At 39.0% G+C, this 23,305-nt stretch overlaps 1 protein-coding gene across 1 annotated transcript in view; it reads left to right on the top strand.

Annotated features, from left to right (window-relative positions):
* The first annotated feature begins 2,791 nt into the window (after positions 1–2,791).
* asic4a (acid-sensing (proton-gated) ion channel family member 4a) overlaps positions 2,792–23,305 on the top strand; it is a 141,623-nt gene continuing 121,109 nt past the window's right edge. The window contains exon 1 of the mRNA XM_081604536.1: positions 2,792–3,884. Within this exon, the coding sequence (XP_081460662.1) occupies positions 3,309–3,884 (576 nt within the window). The 5' untranslated portion in view covers positions 2,792–3,308. The remainder of the gene's footprint in view (positions 3,885–23,305) is intronic.

Below are 23,305 nucleotides of genomic sequence, written 5' to 3'. Positions count from 1 at the left end.
TCCAGTTTTACAAGCTTTTTCTGCATCACAATATCACATCTGAACAAACATTTCAAAAACTGTGTTGAATAAAACAAAGGCAGTCCCTCGCAAACATGAGGTCCTAAAGTACAAAGAGCTCCAGCTAATGTTTTTGTAAAAATGTGGCATTATTCATAATGTCAAAAATAACTTGAAGGTCAGTGGCATTTAATTGTGTTGTTTTGTTTTTAGGGCATCGCACACAAAGCGAGCCGCCTGTTCGGAGTGAAATTGGCTCTGACAAACTAATACGATGCCATCTACTCCTTTAGTGGTTTTCATGCACCAGATGTGTCTGCATGCTTTTTATTCACATTTGGTATTTAGCCGTGGCGTGGACTGTGAGCTTTCATTCCCTCTGTGAGACTGTAAATAACCCCAGCATCCTCGGGGGATGACAACATAAAACAGTGCTGTTAGTGGACCACAGTGTCTGCCAGAGGCTGAGCCCAAACACGGGCGCTTCACTTCTGCAAAACTAAAACTAATATCCTGCATATCTGCTTCTCTCACACCAAAGACTAGCTTAACTGGAAACAAGCAAACAAAGCAAGTAAAGGAGTGAGAGGTGCAGGGAGGTTCCTGCACATTTTAAATGTTTTTTTTCTTCAGAACCTATATGGGTGTTTTCACATGTAATAGTCCGATAGACTTCGTTTGATTGAGAACCACAACTGCAGCATTTTTTTTTTCTGGTTTGGTTCGCTTTCACACCGAATTGTGTAAAACAAACCTGTTCATCCCCTCGCCTGTGGGGGCGCTGCACCACGAACCACTGAAGGAAACGACATGAAAACCTCTGAAGAAGACGTGAGTACATGTCCTTCGTCACAAAATGTAAACAAAAACGGTTTAGCATAAAATTTTAGCGGTTGTAGGATTTCTCTTTTGTAATTAGTAAAAAAAAAAAAAAAAAAAAAAAAAAGAAGAAAGAAACCATTAGCTATTTCTCCTGCTAGCTTAGATTCTCGTGTTTTAGGTGTTTTTAAGCAGAATGACCTGCGCTGTGGTTAGCTTCCTGCTTTCGGATCGGTCTGGATAAGGGAGAAATGGGAGGCAGAGAACTAGGGAGGGTGAGAGGTGATCTCGCCAGAGCAGCGCAATGAATGTAAATAAGTGTTAAAATGAAGTGAAGAGCTTACTGGTTAATGAGAGCTGAATCCCGCCAGGGAGGAGAGGAATCCGGTTGAGCCAGAGGTTTGATCCAGATGAAGGAGACCGAGGAGGCTTGGAGCTGAAAACATGGAGGTGATACTGGAGACTTGAACCGGTGGAACGATGAGAGTATTGGAGAGCAGACAGTTTGGCTTGTTGGAGGAAGAGGAGCCAGTCCTGAACATGATCCAGAACCGTCATCTTGAACGAGGAAGTCCAGGAAAAGGAGGAGAAGCAACTAAGAGACACAGGTTTCTATGAAAGTTAACTCGTATTCAAACAGTAGCTGCGTTTCCATTACAAATGTGTACAAAACTTTGTTGATATTCTGCTAATGTTGATGAAACTAAATTTTGAAATTGCAGCATTTCCTTGAAGTAAGAATCGCAATTTAAAAAAAATCACATGTGAATAAGTTTGTCCGAGCGATAAGTCATTAAAAAAAAAATCATTGTTCCGCTACTTCCTGTCGTCTTTCTCTTTTTTCTCCACCAGTAGTAACATATGGTGAGAAAACAGCGTTTCCATTGTAGTTTTTCTAAAATAAATTTTGATTCAGCTGAAAAATCACCTTATCCCAGCACAAAAAACTTTTCATTCGTAAACGTGAGTTGTTTTTTTTTAATTGTCGCGTTTCCATTAAGCAAATTTATTTTTATCATTTCAAATTGTGCAATTAAATGGTCAATGGAGATGCAGTTACTGACTGGCGTCCATCTCATTTCCATCGCCTTCCAACGGAGAATCTGCAGCTCTATAGAAAAACTACAGCACAAACACAATAACCTGGAATCCTGGCACAATACCTCAACCAAACCCCCTCATTGTTTTCAAAATGCACAGGAAACTTCTGCTGTTTCACAATTGATCACTTTAGTTTAATAAATTCTTCCTTGAAAAAATTCTCAGATTGTCTTTTTCAGTGGAAAACACTTGGGAAATGTAATAATCAGTCATTTCCTTTCATCCCGTTATGTGTTTTTTGTACCTGCAATTGTTCTGGTTTCAACTAAAGTCACATTTCTTTCGCCCTCCCTGACTTGACTTGGCACGTGTGTTCGGAGCGGCTGAATTCACTTTTAAATATGCCTTTCCTCTGGAGGTCCCAGCCCCTTGTGATGTGACCCGCATGACTAATTCCTTTTAAAGGGGAATAACATGCATTAGGGCTCTCCCTTTTCTTCCTTCTATTTGCATAATTTTGTTTGGCAACTTGGCAAGGAGCCATTAACGGCACCGAGACGCACACTGTAAAGGTTAGGGGCTGGATTCAGATCGATACTTTTATTTCAACATCTTCAGTTGCATCGGGCTCCGAATCGGTGATGCATTCCTTGATTCGGATGCTTGAGATAAAGCAACATCTTTACACTGCCTTGCTTTAATCTCCTACAGACATTTCACTCAATCACTAGTCTTTTACTTAGTTTTTTTCTTGTGCTCAATCTCATTTGTGCTCGTTATTGCTTCAATTAGACGTTCTCTTGGGGTGACGTTAAAACATGTGGTCCAGCTGTGTGGGAGAAAACCCGACTGCATTCGGGTCAAGAAGTGAAAGCTCGACCAAAACAAGTGGATTACGCAGCAGGGAGAGGTGGGGCGGGGGGGGGGCACAGGAGGATGACCGGGAGAAGTTGTGTCTAGCGCCAGTCAAGAGGAAATAATCACAATGTTACCTTCTCATAAAATATTAATCTCCCTCTTCCGATTTTAGCCCGGTCTTAAAAATAAAAAGCTGCCTTTCCTCTTTACCTTTAAGGCAGCATGCAAGGGTATTTTTGTTTTTATTACTTGTTTTTGACAGCTGTATTACTGCTGATAAGTAGGGCTGTGTGAGCTGATCAAGTAGTGAGACAAGCATTCAGAGCAGCAGCAGCAGCAGCAGCACAGCAGCAGCGCTGTAGTCACAAGGAGCCGTGGCAGCCGAAGCAGCAGCAGCAGCACTATCAGTCACAGCGCAGGCAGCAGCAGCGACAGCAGCAGCAACAAACTCTCTCCCGTCTTTCTCCCCCCCTCTTCTTTCTGGAGTTGTATCCCGCACCGAGGACAAAAGCCGGGGAAGTAGGAGGGAAGTGATCCAGGGCTGAAAGCTGCCATCAAGAAGAAACAAAAACGCAGACCTGGCTGCCCACATGCCTATCGAATTTGTTTGCAAAATCAAATTTGCAGAGGAGGATGAGAAGCAGAAAAGCAAGCAAGATGGGGATAAGGAGAGCCTGATCGAGGAGAGCTGTGCGCCGCCGGCCAAAGACTTGGCAGGGTTTGCTAACTCCTGCTCCCTCCATGGGATCAACCACATCTTCGTCTCTGGCCGCCTGGGAATCCGGCAGACTCTCTGGGCTCTTGCCTTCTTGACTTCTCTGGCGCTCTTTCTGTACCAAGCGGCCAAGTGTGCCATCTCCTACCTGGAGCACCCTCATGTGACGGCGCTGAACGAAGAGGCAACCCCGGAGATGGTCTTCCCTGCCGTGACCATCTGCAACATCAACCGGTTTCGCTTCTCAGCCCTCACCGACGCAGACATCTACCACCTGGCAAACTTGACGGGTCTGCCCCCCAAGAACAGGGACGGGCACAAACCCACTGATTTGATGTATCCTGCACCTGACATGCAGGACATCTTCAACAGGACGGGGCATCAGCTGGAGGAGATGCTGATGAGCTGCAATTTCAGTGGACAGAACTGCTCAGCTGAGGACTTCTCTGTGGTGAGTGCCAAACTTTTGGAAAGTTTTGCTGAATTAAATCTTTGCTTAAAACTTTTGCAGTTTTCTCAAGTAAGAAATGATAAGAAAAGGACAGAGAGGAGGAAGAGTGAGTCCCTTTTACTTTATGTCCAAGCTTACAAGGAGGGGAGTGTGATTCCCATGATGCAGGTCTGCATGCAGAATTCATTGCATTTTGCCTGATCATTGAGCTGCGTCTCTCGCTGAGTTCCAAGAAGCAACAGTGTTTCTTGTCAGACCAGATCCTCTCCACGTCAGAGAGCAAAGTCTGCTTCCTACACATGGAAAACACAGAGCCGTCACAGGCATTTGTGCACTTTTTTTAATCTTCCTGTAAAGCAAACTGCACTTTAACGCCACCACTACGCCAGGCAGCTGAGAACGCATGGCAACCAAATTGTTATCAAAATTAGCCGACTCTCTCTATCTCTCTTTTCACGCTCTCTCTCTCTCTCTCTCTCTCTCTCTCTCTCTCTCTGCCTGATATCGAGGAGTGAGAGCGGCTGCCTCTATCCCGCTCTCCCAGCTCTTGTACCTTTCAGGAGGAGGAGTAATGCTTCTTCAATGTTGTATTTCAATCCTGCTGCTGTTACGATTAAATATTTAAAGACTGACATACATGATTTTTGCATTAGCTAGATTGACTAAAAGGAACGAAACAATTTCCATGAGAGGCAAAGTGTTTATATGCCAGTGTGTGTGTGGGGATGGAAGAGGGGGTATCAGGTGAAGGAAGGGCAGTTTGAGCCTGTTGTCTGTGGGATGTTTATTTAAGGCATTGTCCTTACAGGAGATGGATTTCCCCTCCGTCTTCCCTACAAGAATATTCAATTGATTTAGAGATGATAAACTGCAGGTGTCACGGCTTAATAGGGTATGTTGAACACTGATGTGGTCACAGAGATTCGGTCTTATCCCTGAGATGATGCATAATAATGTGCAAGGTTGCACCAGCCCAAAAAATAAATCTCAGTTTCGTTCTTATCCCTGCGACTCCGGGATATTTATTTCTTTGTTTTTGAGGCGGTTTCTCATACTCGGGTGCAGAATTACCTGTGACATTAAAATGGATGCCTCTTGAAGAAATTTTCACAATTGCTCAATCAGGCAAAGGAAAATGTCAAGCTCCTCGGGGGAGCTGGAAAGTTTGATCAAATTCTATCTGAAGTAAGAAAAGACAGTAAAAGTTATATATATATATATGTAGCGCGCTTCCCCACTCCTGGTGGATTCACACATAAAAGACTTCCAGTAATCATCCGTCCCAAGTCGGCCTCCCTCGGACTTCACCACAGATTGCAATCCTGTAGAAAGTTTCCCCCCAGACAATGTTTTGTCTCCCGTCTGCTGTGTGATATGCATTTTTTGCCGCTGGCAGTTCGATCCTTTCCAGGCGGCTTCACAACTCGCTCTCTCTGCATCCTGGTGGGGAAACACAACTTGTGGAAACAAGATGTCTGAGGGCATCTTGTTAAAAACAAAATTAAACAACTGTCTCGACAAATCTGCGACAAGACACGCTACGATAAAAAAAACACGCAGAGATTGATGGGCTCTGATTGGTAATTGAGTTTGCCTCTTAATTTCCCATCATGTTCTTAGCTTATTATTAGCATTTTAAGAGGCGATTCACTGCAAACTTTGATGCACAAATGCAAAAAATGATTGCAATTTATTCATTTTGTGTTGCTTCCAAAACTACAAATTTTACCAATCTTTTTCTGCTAGTGCACTAGTTCAGATTTGAAATCAGCAGTTTATATTGGGAAACTAGAAGTTGGTAAAACCCTGATCGGTGCACATTCATCTTTTATATTAAAAACCAATTATTGCCATTGAGCCCCCTATTGATCACATGTACAAACGCATAGACGAGTCTCGTACAGTTCGGTCATTATTGCTGTTCTCCTGCGACCCTCCTTCAGGATCCGCTCCTGTTAATGTGTTTTTGTTCGATCGATCATACAGGGAGCGACAGATGTTTTATTTCAGTAAAAAGCTCCGTGAATCTGTGGCTCTCGGGAGAGAGAAGTGATAAAATAAATACAGCTTCTGTGTTTTCTGACATTCTAGGCTTTGTAAACAGATCCTGACCTCTGGCTTTGCATTGTGGGTTGTATTTGCCTTTCTTGAATCAAGAATGGTTGAATTCATACGTATATATTACTCTGTGTGGTCGTTTGTCAGAGATATTCCTGCACGTATTTCCAGTTTTTTAATCTCAAATTTCCACAGTAGTATTTTTTTCAGTCCAGCTTAAAGGACACATCAGTTTACTTTCGGTTTATAGTGAATATTTTTGCAGAGGTTAGTCTTTTTAAAAAAAACCTGTAAAAACTACAGACAGTAAGGAGCTGGATGCATAGATTTGTGCATGTATGTAAAATTATGTAAATGTTTAAGTGATGTGTTTATGCAGATCTTCTTTAGCTCACTTTTAAATGGAAATATGACTATTTATTTATTTAGGTGTTGTTTTTACAATGGCCAGGCTTTAAATCAGCTGTGTCAAACTCATTTTCATTTTGGGCCACATCAAAAATCATTAATGTTCTCAAAGATTTAGTTGTGTGGTAAAAAGCCTGAAACTGATAAAAATGTTAATAAATAAATGTCTCTGCATCTGTACTTTTCCCTTCAGGATTTCCAGATTGTTTTTAGAAATTTTTTCACAGATTTTTTGTTGCTGCTTTATAAACATTTGCGAGGAATTTTGCAATATTTTCGCTTGTGTATAATGTGACTTTAGTTACTCACCGTATCGCTCATGGAATATAACTTGAAATAAAATAAGGTGACGAAAGCAGTAGAAGAACGCAGTACCGCCACCTGCAGGTGGGAGTTGGCATCACTTAAACACAAAGGTTTTAACCATTTTCAGCAAAAAAAAAAAAATTGCACATTTATGCATTATAAAAATAATGAATGGATGTAACTTTTCAAAAATGAAATAGTAGGTAACATCTTAAAATACAAGTGTTTTTTTCACACTTTGCTTTGGTTTCAGATCTCCATTGTTAATTTTTATCGAATAAAGCTGATTTACAAGAGTTGGAGATTTAAATTTGCGAAGTTTTCCGTTTTATGGATGGATAGATCTTTTCATTTTGGGCCAAATCAAAAATCTGGATATTCTTAAAGCGCCAGTTGTACCAGGATGCATTTTGGGCCTGTTAACTGTTAAAATATCATTAAATATCTGTGTGTTTCAGCGTTCAGTGAGTGTTTCTTAAAATTAAATAATAATGACCATCTTTTTACACTGGTCAGTCCATCCAGGATTTCTTGATTGTTTTTGTTGTTTTTTTTTTTTGTTTTTTTTTTACAAAGATCACATATTTTGTGGCACTAATTTAGAAATATTTGCGCTCATGTATGATGTTAAATGTGACTTTTTATCAATTGCTGTATCAATCACGGACTATCGAGTAAGGCCGAGGCCGCAACCAGTTAAACCAAATGTTTTGGCCAATTTTGAGAAAAATGTGCTGTAAAAATCTGAAAAAATGTGGTGCTCTGTCAATTTTGTGAGAGTTTTGCAGATTTGTGAAAAACTAGAGGGACTTACTGATGTAATTTGGAGTCTACATGGCCACAATAAAAGCTACGGCGGACCAGATTTGGCCCCCGGGCCTCGAGTTTGACACATGCGATAAAGTCTAAGATCTTTTTCCATACTTATCCAAAACTTCCATCAAAGTCCATTAGTTTTCTAGACTGTGTGGCAACCCTGTTTACTGTATTTGGTTTATAAATGTTGTTTTAAATCTGTCTTAAAACGTCCATTTTTAATATTGGTTTACTCCAGAAAGCCCTTTCTTGACTCACGGTACAAAATCATAAATCAAAGCAAAGCGAAGCCCTCTGACCGTTCTAATATATGGCAGGAAAATAAACTGTCATTTTACAGAGAAATTTGTTTTGCTCTTTTCGCCATCGCAGACTGCCATGATTATTTGACGTAGGTGAAAAGACCATTCCTTATAATTAAAGATAACATTATTGACTTGGATTAATCTCAGAAGATAAAGCTGATTCAACAAGCCATGAATAAACAGATTAATATTTTTCTCCCAGTCTGACTCCCTGAATAATTGTTAATCTAGTGTTTAGAGCTGTCGCAGAAATGAGCAGCAAGCCCGTTGTTTTTTATTTTTTTTAAGCAAAGCGGTGAATTGGTTTGCTCTTACTCTCAGCTGTGTTTGCTGCTGCATTATCAGATTTTGCTCTCAGCAAGGACAGATCCCCACTGCATATATTCATGGAGATAGCTAAAACACCTATGGGGTGGCATTTGAGGTGATCTATAAAAACCTGTGTTAACGGGGACGGCACTGAAGTGCTCTTCGACTTCAATTTGTCATTTCACTGACTGAAGCCTCTGTTGTGTATTTTATAGATAATTGAACGTTAAATGGTAAAAGGCGCAGACGATGTTTATCACGTTTACCCTTTTTTTTTCTGTCCCTCACAGCAGAAAAGGACCTTAAACTACATAAATGTAATTTTATAATATAGAGAATTGGCACAAAAGAAGGAATCTGAAGTGCGCTGCCCCTGTGTGGGTCGTCAGAACAGAAAACTATGATTACAGAGTGAATAAAGGCCAAATGCTTTACACTTACAGAAAGGGTTTTTCTTTTTTTTACATCACAAAGAGTCATAAGTATAATCATATAGATATAAAGTATGAGATCTTTACTGTATGAAAACACTGCGTGAAAATACAGCAATTTAAACTGCTTTTACTTAAAATGGAGAACTGATTCAAATTATTATATTTTAGTAACATATTTATGACAAGTTTTGAGCAAAAATGCTTCTTTGATTTTCCTTTTAAAACCTTTTAAGACCCAATTTTCAAATCTCTGCCTGGATGTTTTTGCTTATTTTAATTGTACAAAAGTCTTTAAATGTCCCGCCAGTAAATATTTTTGTCCATTTTTCCATAACTGGAGCTTTCAATATCTAGCAAGTTATTTTTGAGATGTACCGTCTACTGAGAGTGTTTCATCACATTCAAACATGCTCCCTGCAGCGGCGGGAGTGAAATTACCGTAATAACCCGAAATTGGCTGGAAAGTGCAACGTCTCCCCAAAGTATTGCAGAGTTACGGTAACACGACTTGTAGAAATGTGTCAACGGCGACACATTTCAGCCGAGAGACGCCAGAGAAAAAGTCACTGACCTGAATTTTGTCCTTCTATATAAAGCAGAGAGTAAATGCTGCCCCCCTCCCCAACCTGTTTCTGAACACTGCTCGCCAGCTAATAGAAATAAGGTCACAACATGTTCCCTTGATTAAAACCAAAACCAAATTTGACTGAAGAGGAACATTTCCTACGGTATAAAAGCGTGGACTGCCATGGTGTGGAAACTTAAAATAAGTACCTGGCATAACTTTTAAGAAGGAAATACAACTTTAAGACTGCAGGCAGTAAAGTACAAGTGAAAGCGTCAAGCTAGGCTGAACACCTAAGCTCAATTTCCCATTTATTGTCAGCTTTTTATATCCCCCATGTTCCTCTATAAAGAGCTACACACCAAACTCAACACGCACTTAAAAAACGCTAATGAATTGGCTGCTTTATCATTTCTTTTAGTTAAAATCATGAAATAAAATTTACTCTGTCAACAATAATTAACATTACTTTAACCAGATTAATGAACATGTTTTATTACAGTAGTGGCAATTGGAATATTTTGGTGCTTATTTATTTAGCAAAGTATTTTTTTATTTTTCAGAATATTGTAATTACATGATCTTTTTATTCCAATTTATAGTTTCCAAAGAATCGCACACAGGCCTTTATGTATCAACCAAATAACGTTTAAAATCACACTTATATTGAAAGTTAACAAACAAGAACCACATGCAACTGACTGATTAAACTCAAATCAGACACTGTGATTGTTTTCATTTCTATTTCAGGAAATAAAGTCTGTAAAATATTCCTGCTCTGGCTAAATGTACCTAACAATAGTTCTGATGAGAACGTTTATTCTCTGCCTCCATGGACGCTGAAAGCAAAAGTTCACACTCGGTTTGATTCGTTTAATTAATATTTCCACTAAAGATAGCTGATTTTATTCATGTATTTGACTAAGCACTGCAAAGTGGTGATATTTGTCAAAGCAGACAAGTGTGAATGGTGAATAATTGAAAGTTAGCAGAAGGAGTTTGAAGTGGAGATGCCTCTAAATGTAACATACAGCTAGTAGGAAACAGCTAACCTATAATCAAACCATCCTGATCTTTCAAAATAAAAAATCTAGGCCACCTTAAGAGCTGCTGTAAAGATTTAAAGATTTAGAAATCTCTCCTGGTTTTTTGTTTGACTTTGACAGGCTATGCAAAACCAACATCTGATGGTTTTCCAAGCTTAAAAGTAGGATATTTATCACAAGAATGTGATAAATATACATAAATATACTTTTAAAGTAAGTGTACAGTGGAAAATAATAAACATCATGATAGGTCAATGTTTGTTGTTTATCTGGGCATAAGATGAATGAGCTGTTTAATTTCTCTGAGGTTGTATTTTATGTTTAAATAATTTTACAAGATTTGCAGCTCACAAGATGTTTCTGGTTTCTGTTGCAGTAAATCAGAAATTTCAACTACAATTTTCTGTGTTTTTGTCATCATTCAGTTATATGTTGATAAAATATGTTATGGTGCGTTCACACCAAACGTGTTCTGAGCGTCGGGCGCATTTAGTTTACATTCAAAGTCTACGTGGAGGCGCGTTGCGGGCCATTGAGGGCCGTTGCGGCGCATTTCACGCATCCATTGCACTGTGATTTAGAGCGTTTGACGCGTCAAGAGCATCCAACGCATTTGACAAACAGGCCAGCAACGGAGAACAACGGCTAGAGCGATTTTAACATGTCTGATGCACCCTTGATGTGCCTCCACTATGGATGCACGATATTATCGGCATGGTATTGGTAGTTGCAAGTTGAAAGTTTTGTAGGAGGCTGAAAATTTGGGACGTTGCACTTTACATTTGGGAGCAGGCTCCATTGACAAAGAGAGTGCAGCATTTTAATTCCACAGTGGAGAAAGCCATATAGTAAGTAGGTATAGGAAAAAAATATAGGTATTAGTATCGTTTATCGACCAGATGAGGTTTAGTATATTGGCATGTCGGATATTCAATCCAACATTGTGCATCCCTAACCCTCCACAAAGACTTTGAATGTAAACCAGACGAGCGAAACGCTAGGTATAGAGCGCTTTGCACAGCCGTCGAAATGGAAGCACCGGATGATGTGTTTTTGATGCGCATGAAACGTTTTTGTGGTTAAAGTCAAATTGAAAGTATTCAAATTGAATGTTGATAACTTGATGTAACAAAACTTCCCCTAGAAGAGTACTTCTTCCTTACCATGGTTTTCTGACGTTCTACCAAAGTAGTCTGATTTAGCCACGTCTCCCTCAGTGAAACAGCAATGGTCTCAGAAAACTACCATGGCTCCTGTCAGAAAACACACCTAAACATTGACTTTTTTTAATGACGGTGTATGAAAGTCATGAACGACGTCATTTTTCAAGTTTTTAAGCTTCACATCCAGAGTATCTGACATTGGAACCTATTTGTCCAAAGTCAGATGCGTCTCACTGTGAGAGTGACATCCACTTCCCTAGTGGGTTAAACGTCTACACACCACTTAGCAGCACACCCATGCATGCACCCACCCACACCCACCCTCTCCAGCTTCCAGCCTTTCCCCCTGGTGGGGAACACGGAGTGGAGGAGCGTGAAAGTGACTGGCTATCTTGACTTGCTTCGTCTCCAGCAGCCTGTCAATTAGCCATCCACAGTTGCTCCGCTGTGGGAGTCCCTGCAGCTTAACATGCTGTCTGATATCTGATCCACACGCCCAGCCCTGGAGACCGGCACGGAATATCATCACGCCTCTCACAACCCATAAACAAACAAATTCATGCCCCTTTTTACATGCCTTTCCTCCTTTTTCCAACCCAAAAGAATCCGGAGGAGAACCTCCAGCTCCTCTTCCCCCTTCGGTATATCTGTGGAAGATGAATTGCAGTACAGTGCAACTGGTCGGCTGCTCCCTCTGATATGCATCACCGCTGTCTAATCAGATGAAACCCACCTGTGACCAGAAACTAGATAACAGCAATATGCAAACAGTTTATGTTTGGGAAAGGTTTACTTTCTCTCCCTCGCCGGCTGTCTGTGCCAAAAGCTTGATGAGGAGAATCTGCAGCTGGGGTAAGGCTTTTAACTCCACGATAAAGGCTTCCGATGTTGTGGTGCAGCTAAACCCCCCTTCTCTAACCCCTGGGAGTCTTTTACTCACACAGACATTTGTCTCTCTCTGACAAGTCATACACCAAGCTGCCGGTACTGTTAATGCGGCTGCAAAGACACACACAAGCTTTCTACCTGCACGACACACGAATGTGTGTTGTGCAGGTAGAAAGCTTCCCGGGACAAACACACAGGTCTCATCACAGATTGAGAGAGTCGGCTCGCAAGATTGATCATGACTCCTGACTGGGCGCCCCTCCCTCTCTGGAGGATCGATACATCCTTCAGTCAGATTGCTTCCCTGCCCTCCCTCCACCAAGCCTGGTGTGACTAATTATCTTGTGTCTGTGTTTTGGGCCCAGTCTCAGCTGCATTTGTTAATGCCGCGAGGGCAGGCCGAGGATCTGATCTTTAGAACAAGATATCTGTTTATTTTAGCTTATATCCAGCTCATATCAATCAATATACACCGTCTACCGTTTCGCCAAAAGATGCTGAAATTACAGAGGGAGATGAGATGAGTCACATCTCATCATACTGAGGACGAGGAAGTGTTGAGGCTGAGCAAATTAGGATTTAAAGATGTAAAAATAGAAATATTTTTGTAGTCTGAGAGACATCAAGTGATTAAAAAATGTTTACAACAGACAATTAAATCTTTTATGTATTTAAAACAAACTGCATTTATGTTTCCCACTACAACTTCTGCAAATTTTTTTTGATATTTAAAACTATTGTTCTATTATTTAAGCCATTTACTCTGTGTCATTTATGTTAAATGTTTAAGGAGTCTGAGGTTAAATCAGTGTCGGCTATTTCATCTTTATCTTCATGACAGATAGTCAGACACTGGTGGTTTTAACTACCAATGTGAAAAAGTTACCCATCAGTTGCCCCTAATATTTTTTAATTATTTATTCCTTTTTCAGAATCAAGGACCATGATTCAAAACAAAACACAATGGGATTATTTTACACTCAGAAATGCTAGTAAAAACTGCTTTAAATTCATGAAACATTTAATGTTGTAAAAATTGGAAAAGGACGCTTCTAAAGCTTTTTCCAACCAGGAATATCTCAGATAAATAGAAGCACAAAAACAACAATGCAATCAAGTCATCCAGTGTTTTTTTTTAATCAGTGCTTTACTGGAAATATTTGGTGTCTTTAAACTGAGTCTAAATACCAGAAGCAGACAAAAGCTTACCCACTCTACATGAAGCATGAAGCACCTTTTGTGAAGTTTCATTATGCTCCGTAAACATCAGAGTTCGGTTGAACATTCATAACTCTCTTAAGTGAAGCAGACTTTCTAGGCAAACCAACCGGAGTTTGATTAAAACAGGCCTGTGTGAATGCGCCCTGTTTTCTATAGTGGGTGTGTATTAGGATGAACATTGTGAAATATACAGACAAAGCATAAGGACAAAGTTTAATTTTGTGTGATTTAATTATCTTGTTTTCTTTTTCCATACTTAATCCACATTTTGCCATTGGGGGATCAAAGTTCTGAAAGTGTCCTCAAGAGGAAAAATAATTATTTGCAGAATTATTCATAAAGTAAGGCCAGGTCAGACACTTTATGTGTTTTACATGCTGAGGTGAGTGAATCCTGATCAATGCAGCTGTATTCCATTGTATGAGATTAAGTAAGGATCATTGGTACAACAATTGAACAGCACTTGTATAAAATTCCCAGAAGTGGCTCAAACTCATTTTTGTTTTGGGCCAAATCCAGATCACAAATGCTCTTAAAGGGACGGTTGTGCCAGAATGTATTGATGAAACCCGTTCACAAACTGTTAAAATGTCAATTCATTCTTAAAATTAAATAATATTGAACATCTTTTCAGTCCCTCCAGGATTTCACAATTGTTTTGTGATTTTTGCAATAAAAATATAATTGTTTGTGGTACTAATTTGGAAGTATTTGCACTTATTTATGTCAATAAATGTGACTTTTTATTCCTCGCTGTATAGATCGTGGACCATAATCTGAAACCAATTAAAGCTCAGGCAGTTGTTTAGTACAAGTAAGAAAATTTTTGACAATTTCTGAGAAAAATCTGTAATAAACTACCAATTGTGTTAGTTAAAAAAAATGTGTGATTTGTTGATTTTGTGTGAATTTCCATGATAATTCACAAGAAACTGGAGGGACTGATTGATATCATTTGGCAGTAAACGGATAAAAACTGCATTGATATGATTCATAAAATAATATTTAAACACATTTAGTGTTTAGTCTAGAATTTACAGGGCCACATAAAGAGTTATGGTGGGCCGGATTTGGCCCATGGCCGTCAAGTTTGTCACCCATCTCATGTATCGTTTTGAAATGTCCAAAAAATCCATCACAGTCTGACTTAGCTGGAGATAGAACAGCATGTGCTCCAGAATCAGATCTGTACTAATATAATAGTGTTTCCAGCTTAATGCTGCATAACTTCACACCTCAAAAATGAGAAATATCCTTTTATGTTCCCACTGTAGGGGAACTTGGGAAATTCAAGTCAAATCTGGCAGAACTTTTTAATTTTGCTTTTGAAAACAAAGCTGTGTGTGTTTCTGTTTAACTTTCATTGTGATGCCTTCTTTCTCTATATACTGTTTCAGTGTCGCTAATGAAGGTTGTGGCCTTTTAAAACTCATATCAGCCATTTTTTTTTTTTATTTTACCTTTCTCTGGTGAGATTTCTAATCAGTTTAATTCCTTGGTGTTCACATTTCTGATTGTTTGTCATGGTCATTAAACTCTTTAGAAACTATTAAAAAAGGCACAGTGCTGCTTTTTTTTTTTTTTTTTTTACAAATTAGCACTTGATAGCATCCTGGCATATTGTATTTCTATATGGTTTACTAGATTTTCTGTGGCAGATAAGAAAGATGGAGAGAGGATAACTAAGTCTGCAGTAAAAAAAAAAATTATCAGGTACCCTGAAAGTAGGCTCACTTAGAGTTAAAACCTCCCTAAACGTTAGTTTATACTCTGTATTTGATTTTTTTATTTTCTTCTATATTTAAAAAAATCTTTCTAACTGTATTCTCATATGTGCCATTTGGAGTTGCATCCTGAATTTTGCTGCCTCAGTTCAAATGACAATAAAAGCTTTAAATTTAATTAATTTAATTTTAATTTAATTCAATATCTCAGTTTGATACAAATTCATGTCTTCTCACTAGATGTTTGTTTTTTTTAAATAATATATTTTTCATACTGCAGCCCTGAGTGACCTAATTCCATTTTTTTTGTCCACATCCAAATATATGCGACTTGTACGTGTTCTCCATTGTCAACGATATGAAAATGTCCCTCATGCGCAGTAGAGGGCGCAATAACGTCACACATAGAGAGCGTGCCCAGTGTTTTGCCAAACGCCGTTAAAAAAAAAGTGTTTACGGAAGTAAACATGGATGCTAGCGGTGGAGCATAGCTTACGATCTTGAAGGTGTCTTCCGACCGAAGCAGCACTTTAACAACTTAATCCTCATTACAGTCCGCCATGGCTGTTGTTTTTCTTCCTGCTTGGGCGTATCAGGACTCAGAATAGTGACGTTTGTCGAGTACGAGTGACGTTCTGGTCGGATGAACGCGACCTGGACGTTAGATCACATATGAGTCGGATATCCAAGTGACCTATTGGGGCAAAAAAAATAAATAAATAAAAAATCGGAATAGAATCACTTCGGGCTGCAGTGTGAACGCAGCCTAATAGTCTGACTAAGGTCAAGAATTTTAGTAACACAATCTGTTAATTTGTCTATCAGTAACATTTTTCATAATGAATTTTTTTCACACTGCTGTAAGGATGACAGGCATTCGCTGTACAGATAGTTGTCATTATGAAACTCTCTGGCTAAGCCCACTTCAATTTCACATGTCATCCTGCCTGCCAATGTAAGCTCTCCATTTTGTCATATTTCCCAGTCTCTGAATGCATTAGTAGAAAATCCTCTGAAAAATTAACCAAGCTTGCTCTTAGGTCGACACATAATGGGTTTGTGCTTCTTCATCCCTCTCATATAAGGTTTAATTAGTATGTGAGGAACTGCAAACACTTGTACACCAAAAAAGGAGAGAAAACAGACATGGTGAAAAACTATTAGGCCATATACAAAAGCTAGGCTGTATTGCCAAAAAAATGTACATGTAATTCATTTGAAGGGTAAATAATTACTTAGGGTGAACTTTAATGTTTTATGACTTTTTTTTTATTAACTTAAAAGTCTGATTTTCAAAACTCTTCAGCAGAACTTATATTTAGCCTTTAGAAATTTTCACACCAAGAGTTTTCACTTTAATTAAAGACTTAAATTAGTTTATTAACTTTTGGAAAGCTTGTGAGTATATTTTTGACACTCCATATGTTGGCACACTTTGTTGTTAGTGCCGTTGTTAGCTAATATACTGTTGTTCATGTTTGATGTCAGTGTGTATGTTTGTAAACTAACTGAGATAATATTATAAGCTGGAGCAGAAGCTACATGTCTGGCTCTTTCATTAAAATATTCCCCTTCAGCGCTTTTACACAAGTTGTTACTCTATAATATAGAATCTATGTTATTGCTTAATTGTCAAGCTCAGTAAAAGCATAAGAGATGAATGTCAAAGGCACAACCTTATTTTGACAGTCACTTCTCCAATCGTTGATGTATTTTTACAGAAAGTTTCCATGTGTGCCACCAATCTATGTAAAACCCTGGCCTATAAAAGATGTTCTGAGCTAAATTTGTCCCTTTCAGGGTGCATGTTTGTTTTTTTTTGTCCTCCTATTGAGTTAAAAGTGAGATTAAAGGTATGTGTACACAAAAGTTCACTGATTTGAAGCAGGAACAGTGGATATGGCCTAAAGCACCTATCACTGATCAGACATAGCGTTACACACATGTTTCACAATATGTTGATAGGTGCCATTATCTGCAGACTGATATTTTAGAAAGGATTGCAGAAACAAAGCCGGTGTGACTGGGATGAAAATGTCAGTTGGCAGCCATCCAGCCTATGGAGACTGAATTCAGCACAAATGTCATAGTGAATATTTACCCCTGGCACAGTCTGAACATGAGGGTCTCATCTGTCCGCTTGGCTGGACGCTTGGCCCTTATTCTGAATTACGTCTAATGTCACACACTTGGCTGTGCCCTTACTCCTTTTTCAAGTTTAGTACCACATCCACAATGTTTCTCCGTGTCTTTTTACCATTGCTTTTCCACCATTCCTCTCTTGTTTTTTGTCCCTCGCTTTACCGTAAGCTACATTCATGCCAACAGCGTTCAGGGTATGAACACTAAGAGGTTGTGACAGGTGTGATATTTTGTCTGAATCTATACAAGTTGGTGGTGTGAACCACCTGAGCAAAGCCTTCCTAGATGATGATGTCTGGCTCTTGGCTTCCTCTTGGGAGGTGCGCATAATCATTTACCAAATAGCCTCTAGGCTATCTTACCAGGAAATGCACTACATGCACTTTTTCTGTGTTCATTCATTACCTCTCATGTTGCTTAATATTGTACTCCATGCTTATGAAACAAAAGGCTGTGTTATGATAGAAGACGCTAAATAATTCAAGTTAGTACTTTCCAAATGCTAGCAGTTCTTTGAGACCATTTGCAGCAGGAACCTTTATGTCTTTACATTCCTGTATAAAGCCAATATAAACCAGTGCAGAATTATAGTTTTTCACCTAAATGACCTTTTTTCTGTTTTTCCTCGGGCGAAATACGCCTGAAGAAATAAGTTGGCATAGACGAGATTAACTTCAAACAAAACTATAGAAATTCAACTTTTGCTGGTTGCCATATCTGCCTGATGAATATAAAGCTGAATACCAGAAGTGTCACTTTAGTTTTATAAATTAACTACCTATAAATTTTAGGGTACACATCTACTAAGCCCATCAATGCTTTACCTTAGTTTACTGGTTTGGAGCCCATAATACCTTAAGTAGTACAATCATTCTTCAGTATTGACCTACTAGTGCAGGGGTGCCCAAAGTCGGTCCTCAAGGGCCGTTATCCTGCCTGTTTTAGTTTTCTCCCTGGTGGTAGTAACGATCTTTTTTCTGCATGTCAATGTTCTCCTTAGGTCTCTAATGAGCCATCTTTGATGATATCCATGATAAAAATCTGTTCTGCCAAAACCAAAAGGTTCTCTGCTGGGATGAGATCTGCTAACTGTGCAGGCCAGTGAAGCACAGTGAACACTGTCATGTTTAAGAAACCAGTTTGAGAAGATGTGAACTTTGGAACTTGATTCATTTGAGGTCTTCCACGGATAGGCATGGACCAGAGAGATGCTCAGCTGGGCTGTGATGTTTAAAGGATGCACATTTAATAAAGGGGCTCAAAGGGTGTGTTCACACTGCAGCCTGAAGTGACCCAATTCCGATTTTTTTTTTACGTAATGCGACCTGTATCGGATATTTTCATGGCAGTGTGAACAGCACTGGTCGGATTCTTTTTTGAATCTGACCCATATCCGACAGGTATCTGATTCAAATGCGATCAGGTCGCCTTCATCCAAACTGAATGTCACTGATTCTCAACAAATCTCACTATTCTGCATCCAGATACACTCAAGTGGTAAGAAAAACAACAACCATATGAGGATTAAGTTGTTAATATGCTGCTCCAGCCGGACAACAACTTCAAATATATAAGCTAAGCGACACCGTTAGCCTCCATGTTTACTTCCGCAAACACTGAGCACTTCTTTTTATGGCGGTTGGCAAAACACTGAGAACGCTGACGGTATTGCGCCCTCTACTGCACATGCGGGACACTTTCAGGTCGTTTGCCCGTTCACACTGCAGAACGCATACAGGTCGCATTTACTGGCAGTGTGAACGGCCCCGGCAAAAAAAATCGGAATTGCCAAAAAATCGGAATTGAGTCACTTCAGGCTGCAGTGTGAAAATCGGAATTGCCAAAAAATCGAAGTTGGGTCATGTCAGTGTGCTAACAGATCCTGAAACATTGATACAAGGCACGATGAGTCAACACTTCCACAAATTATGACCCTACCATCTGGATGTTGCAGCTGAAATCCAACTTTTTTGGACCAGGCAACATTTTTCCAATCTGTTGTCAGATTTTGGACGGCAATCTTAGGGTATTTTCACGCCTGACAGTCCGGTAGACTTGGTTCAAACCCTTTGAAAGACCAATTGACCCTCTCAACTATTGCTCCGCTGCACCAAGAACCACAAACAAAACAAACTCAGAAGACATGAACGAAACTTTCTTTTTCAAAAAATGTTAACGGAAATGGAGTAGCATCAGATTTTAGTGGTTGTAGGATTTCTCTTTTGACTTTGGTAAATGATTACGACTCATTTCTCCCACTAGCAATAAATTATTGTGTTTGTTTTGTTTGTAGTTACCCAGAATGCCCTGGGCTATAGTCCACTTCCTGCTTTTAAAATGGTCTCTGGTCCACTTGGCATTCATAAATGCATTTGAACCGCACAAATTGGTGATGAGCTAAGTGAACTGAAGTGGCCTCCATAGACACCAGATCTAAATCCAATGGAGCTCCTTTGGGATTTGCTTAGAGGGGGGATTTGCATCACAGATGTGCAGCTGAAAAATCTGTAGAAACCGCATGATGCCTTCCTATCAATAAGGACCAACATCTCCAGGGGAGGTTTCCAGCACCTTGTTGAATCTATGTTATGAATGTTTAGGGACGCAGTGAAGGCAAAAGGGGGTCTAACATATTAATATCAAGGGAGACTCAATGAAATAGCCCTTGAGTGTATATACATGTTCTTCCACAATTGTTTGATTTGGATCTAGTAACCTTTTCAATATTTACATAAATTTTTTTAATATTAACTATAGTGTCAGTATGAAAAAAAATAAAAATCTAAAATTGTACCTTTCCAGAGATCTCTTTTGTCTTTAAATAAATTTGAATGTCAAGCTTTGCAGCTGTAAAGTACAGTTCATCTAATCTACATACTGGTCTAGTGGGGCATAATTTACATTTACCTTCCCTTGCAGCAACCTACCAGTCTCTGAGCTTTTCATTCTTCCATCCCCCATCCCTAAAAATACATGTTTATGTCTTGTTTGGGTAATATGCGGACATTAAATCTTTCACCTGGTGTTTGCTGCCTCGTCGTCTCCTCCTCTGTCCTTGTTGACAAAACACTTGACCTTCAGATGCAGTGAAATGCCATCTGATTTAATACGCCCAGTTTGAATTGCCACCACTCATTTTGTCATCCCAGCACTGCATTTTGGAGCGGAAGTGTCACGGCAAATACATTACAGCGTGATGAGCTTGTTTGGAGGACGAGAGTCACACACGTCTGGGTTTCTGTGATAATTGCAGCACGGCATTTTCACAGCTGAAGCATTTCTCGTTGTAATTACACAGAAAAGTAAATATGAAAACTGATAGACACTCAGTGTTTAGCACCCACAAGCTTCTGAGCCATCTAGATTGTTGCTTCCCTGCAGGACAAAAGGTACTAAATATATGCCCTGCAAATCCTTGAAGTTGCATCCATGCTGAAAGCTATGATTTTATCCAAAATGACAGTTGGGGTAGTCATGATTCACCGAGGTCTTGAAAGATTTAAGACGAAATCGTAGATTGTTTTATCATGCAATGTTTCATTTATATTTAGAAAACAGGCTATCTGGTCTCTGCTTCTCTCCTGAATTCCCCTTGAGTTAGCACAGTAGCTTTTTGTCCTATGTAATGTCTTTGCAGGCTTCATTTCCCCACAGTCCCCCTATCTCTCTTTCTCATATGCACACTAAGTCACTGTTAGGTATGTTTGCTTAAATAAGCATGTAACAGCAGTCATGTTCCCCACCGCTGTTGTCAAGATTAATTTGGTGTTTTCCTAATGCATGCTAATGAGAAAGTTGTGTGCGTTTGATTGTCAATAACGTGAAATACGGCTCTGCTCCCTAAATGCTGGCTCCGTTCAATATCCTATTAAAGTTGAATCACAGATAACTTGGCGCGCATCAGGAAAGCAATCTGAAATTTGTGCTGACATTGATCCAGCAGGAAGGAGACCTATTGCTCCGATTAACACTGTTGCCCCAGGAGAGGAGTCCCTTGACCATTAATAGCCTACTGTCCCAGATTTTACTTAGGCCATCTAAAATGCTTTTATTTATGAGCTACACAGTGGCAAAAGCTTTATGGACATTGAATAGCAGAAACGTTTTTTTAACTATCCCTCGGAGCTGTGTTGTTTATCACAATGCATTTCGTTTCCAGGCAGTGCTCTGGCTAAAATTGTTTTCCTCATCGGTCGACATAAGCGATTTTCTGTTTCCGATAAATCTGCTCAAGGAATACGTAACGCTGTGGTCTAAAACGTTAACTATTTTAATGCTATTTAAACTCAGTATTTAGTTGACTGTAGATGATCTTCACATCCTTTGAAAGTTTACAAGTCTTTTTTGGATCCAAGCAATCAACAGCTGTTTATGTATTTGGTTTATATACTTCACATTTATCGAAGGCTTTCCAGTTTGAAATTGGACTTAAAGTTTGGTCTAAATAAACTTTGTAACTAAAGATCAAGTGTATACTTTGAAGTCCTAGAGGTGACAGAAGAGGTACTTTCATTTGACCATAAAGTCAATGAAAACTATTCCTACCAGAACACGCATAATTTATTCATATTCTATGGTCAAAGATTAGGAAATAATACAATTTTCATTGATAGTTGGAGCTCAAATAAAGGTGAACACTCAGCGAGAGAATCTCTCTGTTTATTTAAAAATAAGATTTTAAATAAACATATATAGAATGACCATCACAACGAAGTATTTTTATTAGTGAATGGACATAGTAAGTCATACCAAGCCTTCTTGGTGCTTATGCGCACACATTTATATGTAACAGGGTTTTTAAAAAAAACAATATTATAGATATGAAGTTTGTCAAATTTTGTTTATTTAGTCAGCAAGTTGTTTCTCCAGATATTTATTGGTGTATCAAGTTCTGTTAGGTTGCCCTTGACGATTGATGGTTACCATAGCAACCAGTAACTGACAGCTCCTCCCCCTTTGTTCTGTTGCCGTCGGTAACTGCGGCATGGTTTAGGATCAGCTCTGTGTTTTCTGCATGAGTATTATGATTTAACATGTATTTTAGGTAAATTGAATAATGTGCAGTGTTTCATGAGTAATTTTGCTATGTTTTGTATACGTTTTTAAATGTTATTATTAATTTTGTGCATTTGAGCTATGTTTAATTTTACAGCTGTTAACTGCTGCTAACTGCTCATTGGGAGCTGTTGCTTTGTAGTTTGTTTAGGATTATTTATTGTATTTTATTTAATATACAGGGGGAGAAGCAGCTGGACTGATGTTAACCACCAACTTGACTTCCTCTTTTGTTAAGACTGTTTTAATCTTTTTTACAAAAATTTAATTCTACAGATCTGTGTTGCATCTACACAGATTTGTAGAAAACGTGGAATTAAGTTCCTGATGGCAATTGAAGATGGAATCAAACCCACAACTTTCCAAATGCAAGTGAACTGCTCAGCCCAAGCTGAACAGTAGTTGGCTCGTTGCACAGATAACTCATTATTTCTTCTGCTTTCGCCAAGGGATCTAGAAGTCTTCGCAGTGCTATTTGCTAAGTCCTTTTTCTCTGAATAAACTCATTGATGATTTGTCACGTATGTTTTTATTTGACACTATTTATCCTTGGTACATTTTCATATTCGATTAATTTAAAACATCAAGTAAATTTGTGAAGGTTTGTGCTGGTTCTGAATGGCTGCAGGCCTACGTTTTCTTGGTAAAGCAGCTCTTAAAATACTGTGTCTGCACTGACGTGATCAGATTTATGCTGATGCTTTTTGGGAAACATTTGCAGATATTCATGCATATTTATATAAACCACAGCCAAAACAAATGTCAATCATTTTTTAATGAAGATTACACACAAAAAAATAGAAATACCATCTCCTGGAAGAGGGCAATATTTATAAAATAGTCTCTTAATTGTATTTCAAATACATTTTTGCTGAACAGCAGTGGAAAGTGGATGAGGTTGCACTGCTTGTGTTATTTGATTGATCACTAATAAGCAGTCACCAGCCAATAAAAACCCAGACCTATAAATCAAAAATCTAG

The sequence above is a fragment of the Poecilia reticulata genome, chromosome 2 (assembly GCF_904066995.2).
Source record: "Poecilia reticulata chromosome 2, P_reticulata-male-v2, whole genome shotgun sequence".
NCBI lineage: Eukaryota > Metazoa > Chordata > Actinopteri > Cyprinodontiformes > Poeciliidae > Poecilia > Poecilia reticulata.
The sequence above is the reverse complement of the archived record's forward strand: the minus strand, read 5'-3'. Positions and strand labels throughout refer to the sequence as shown.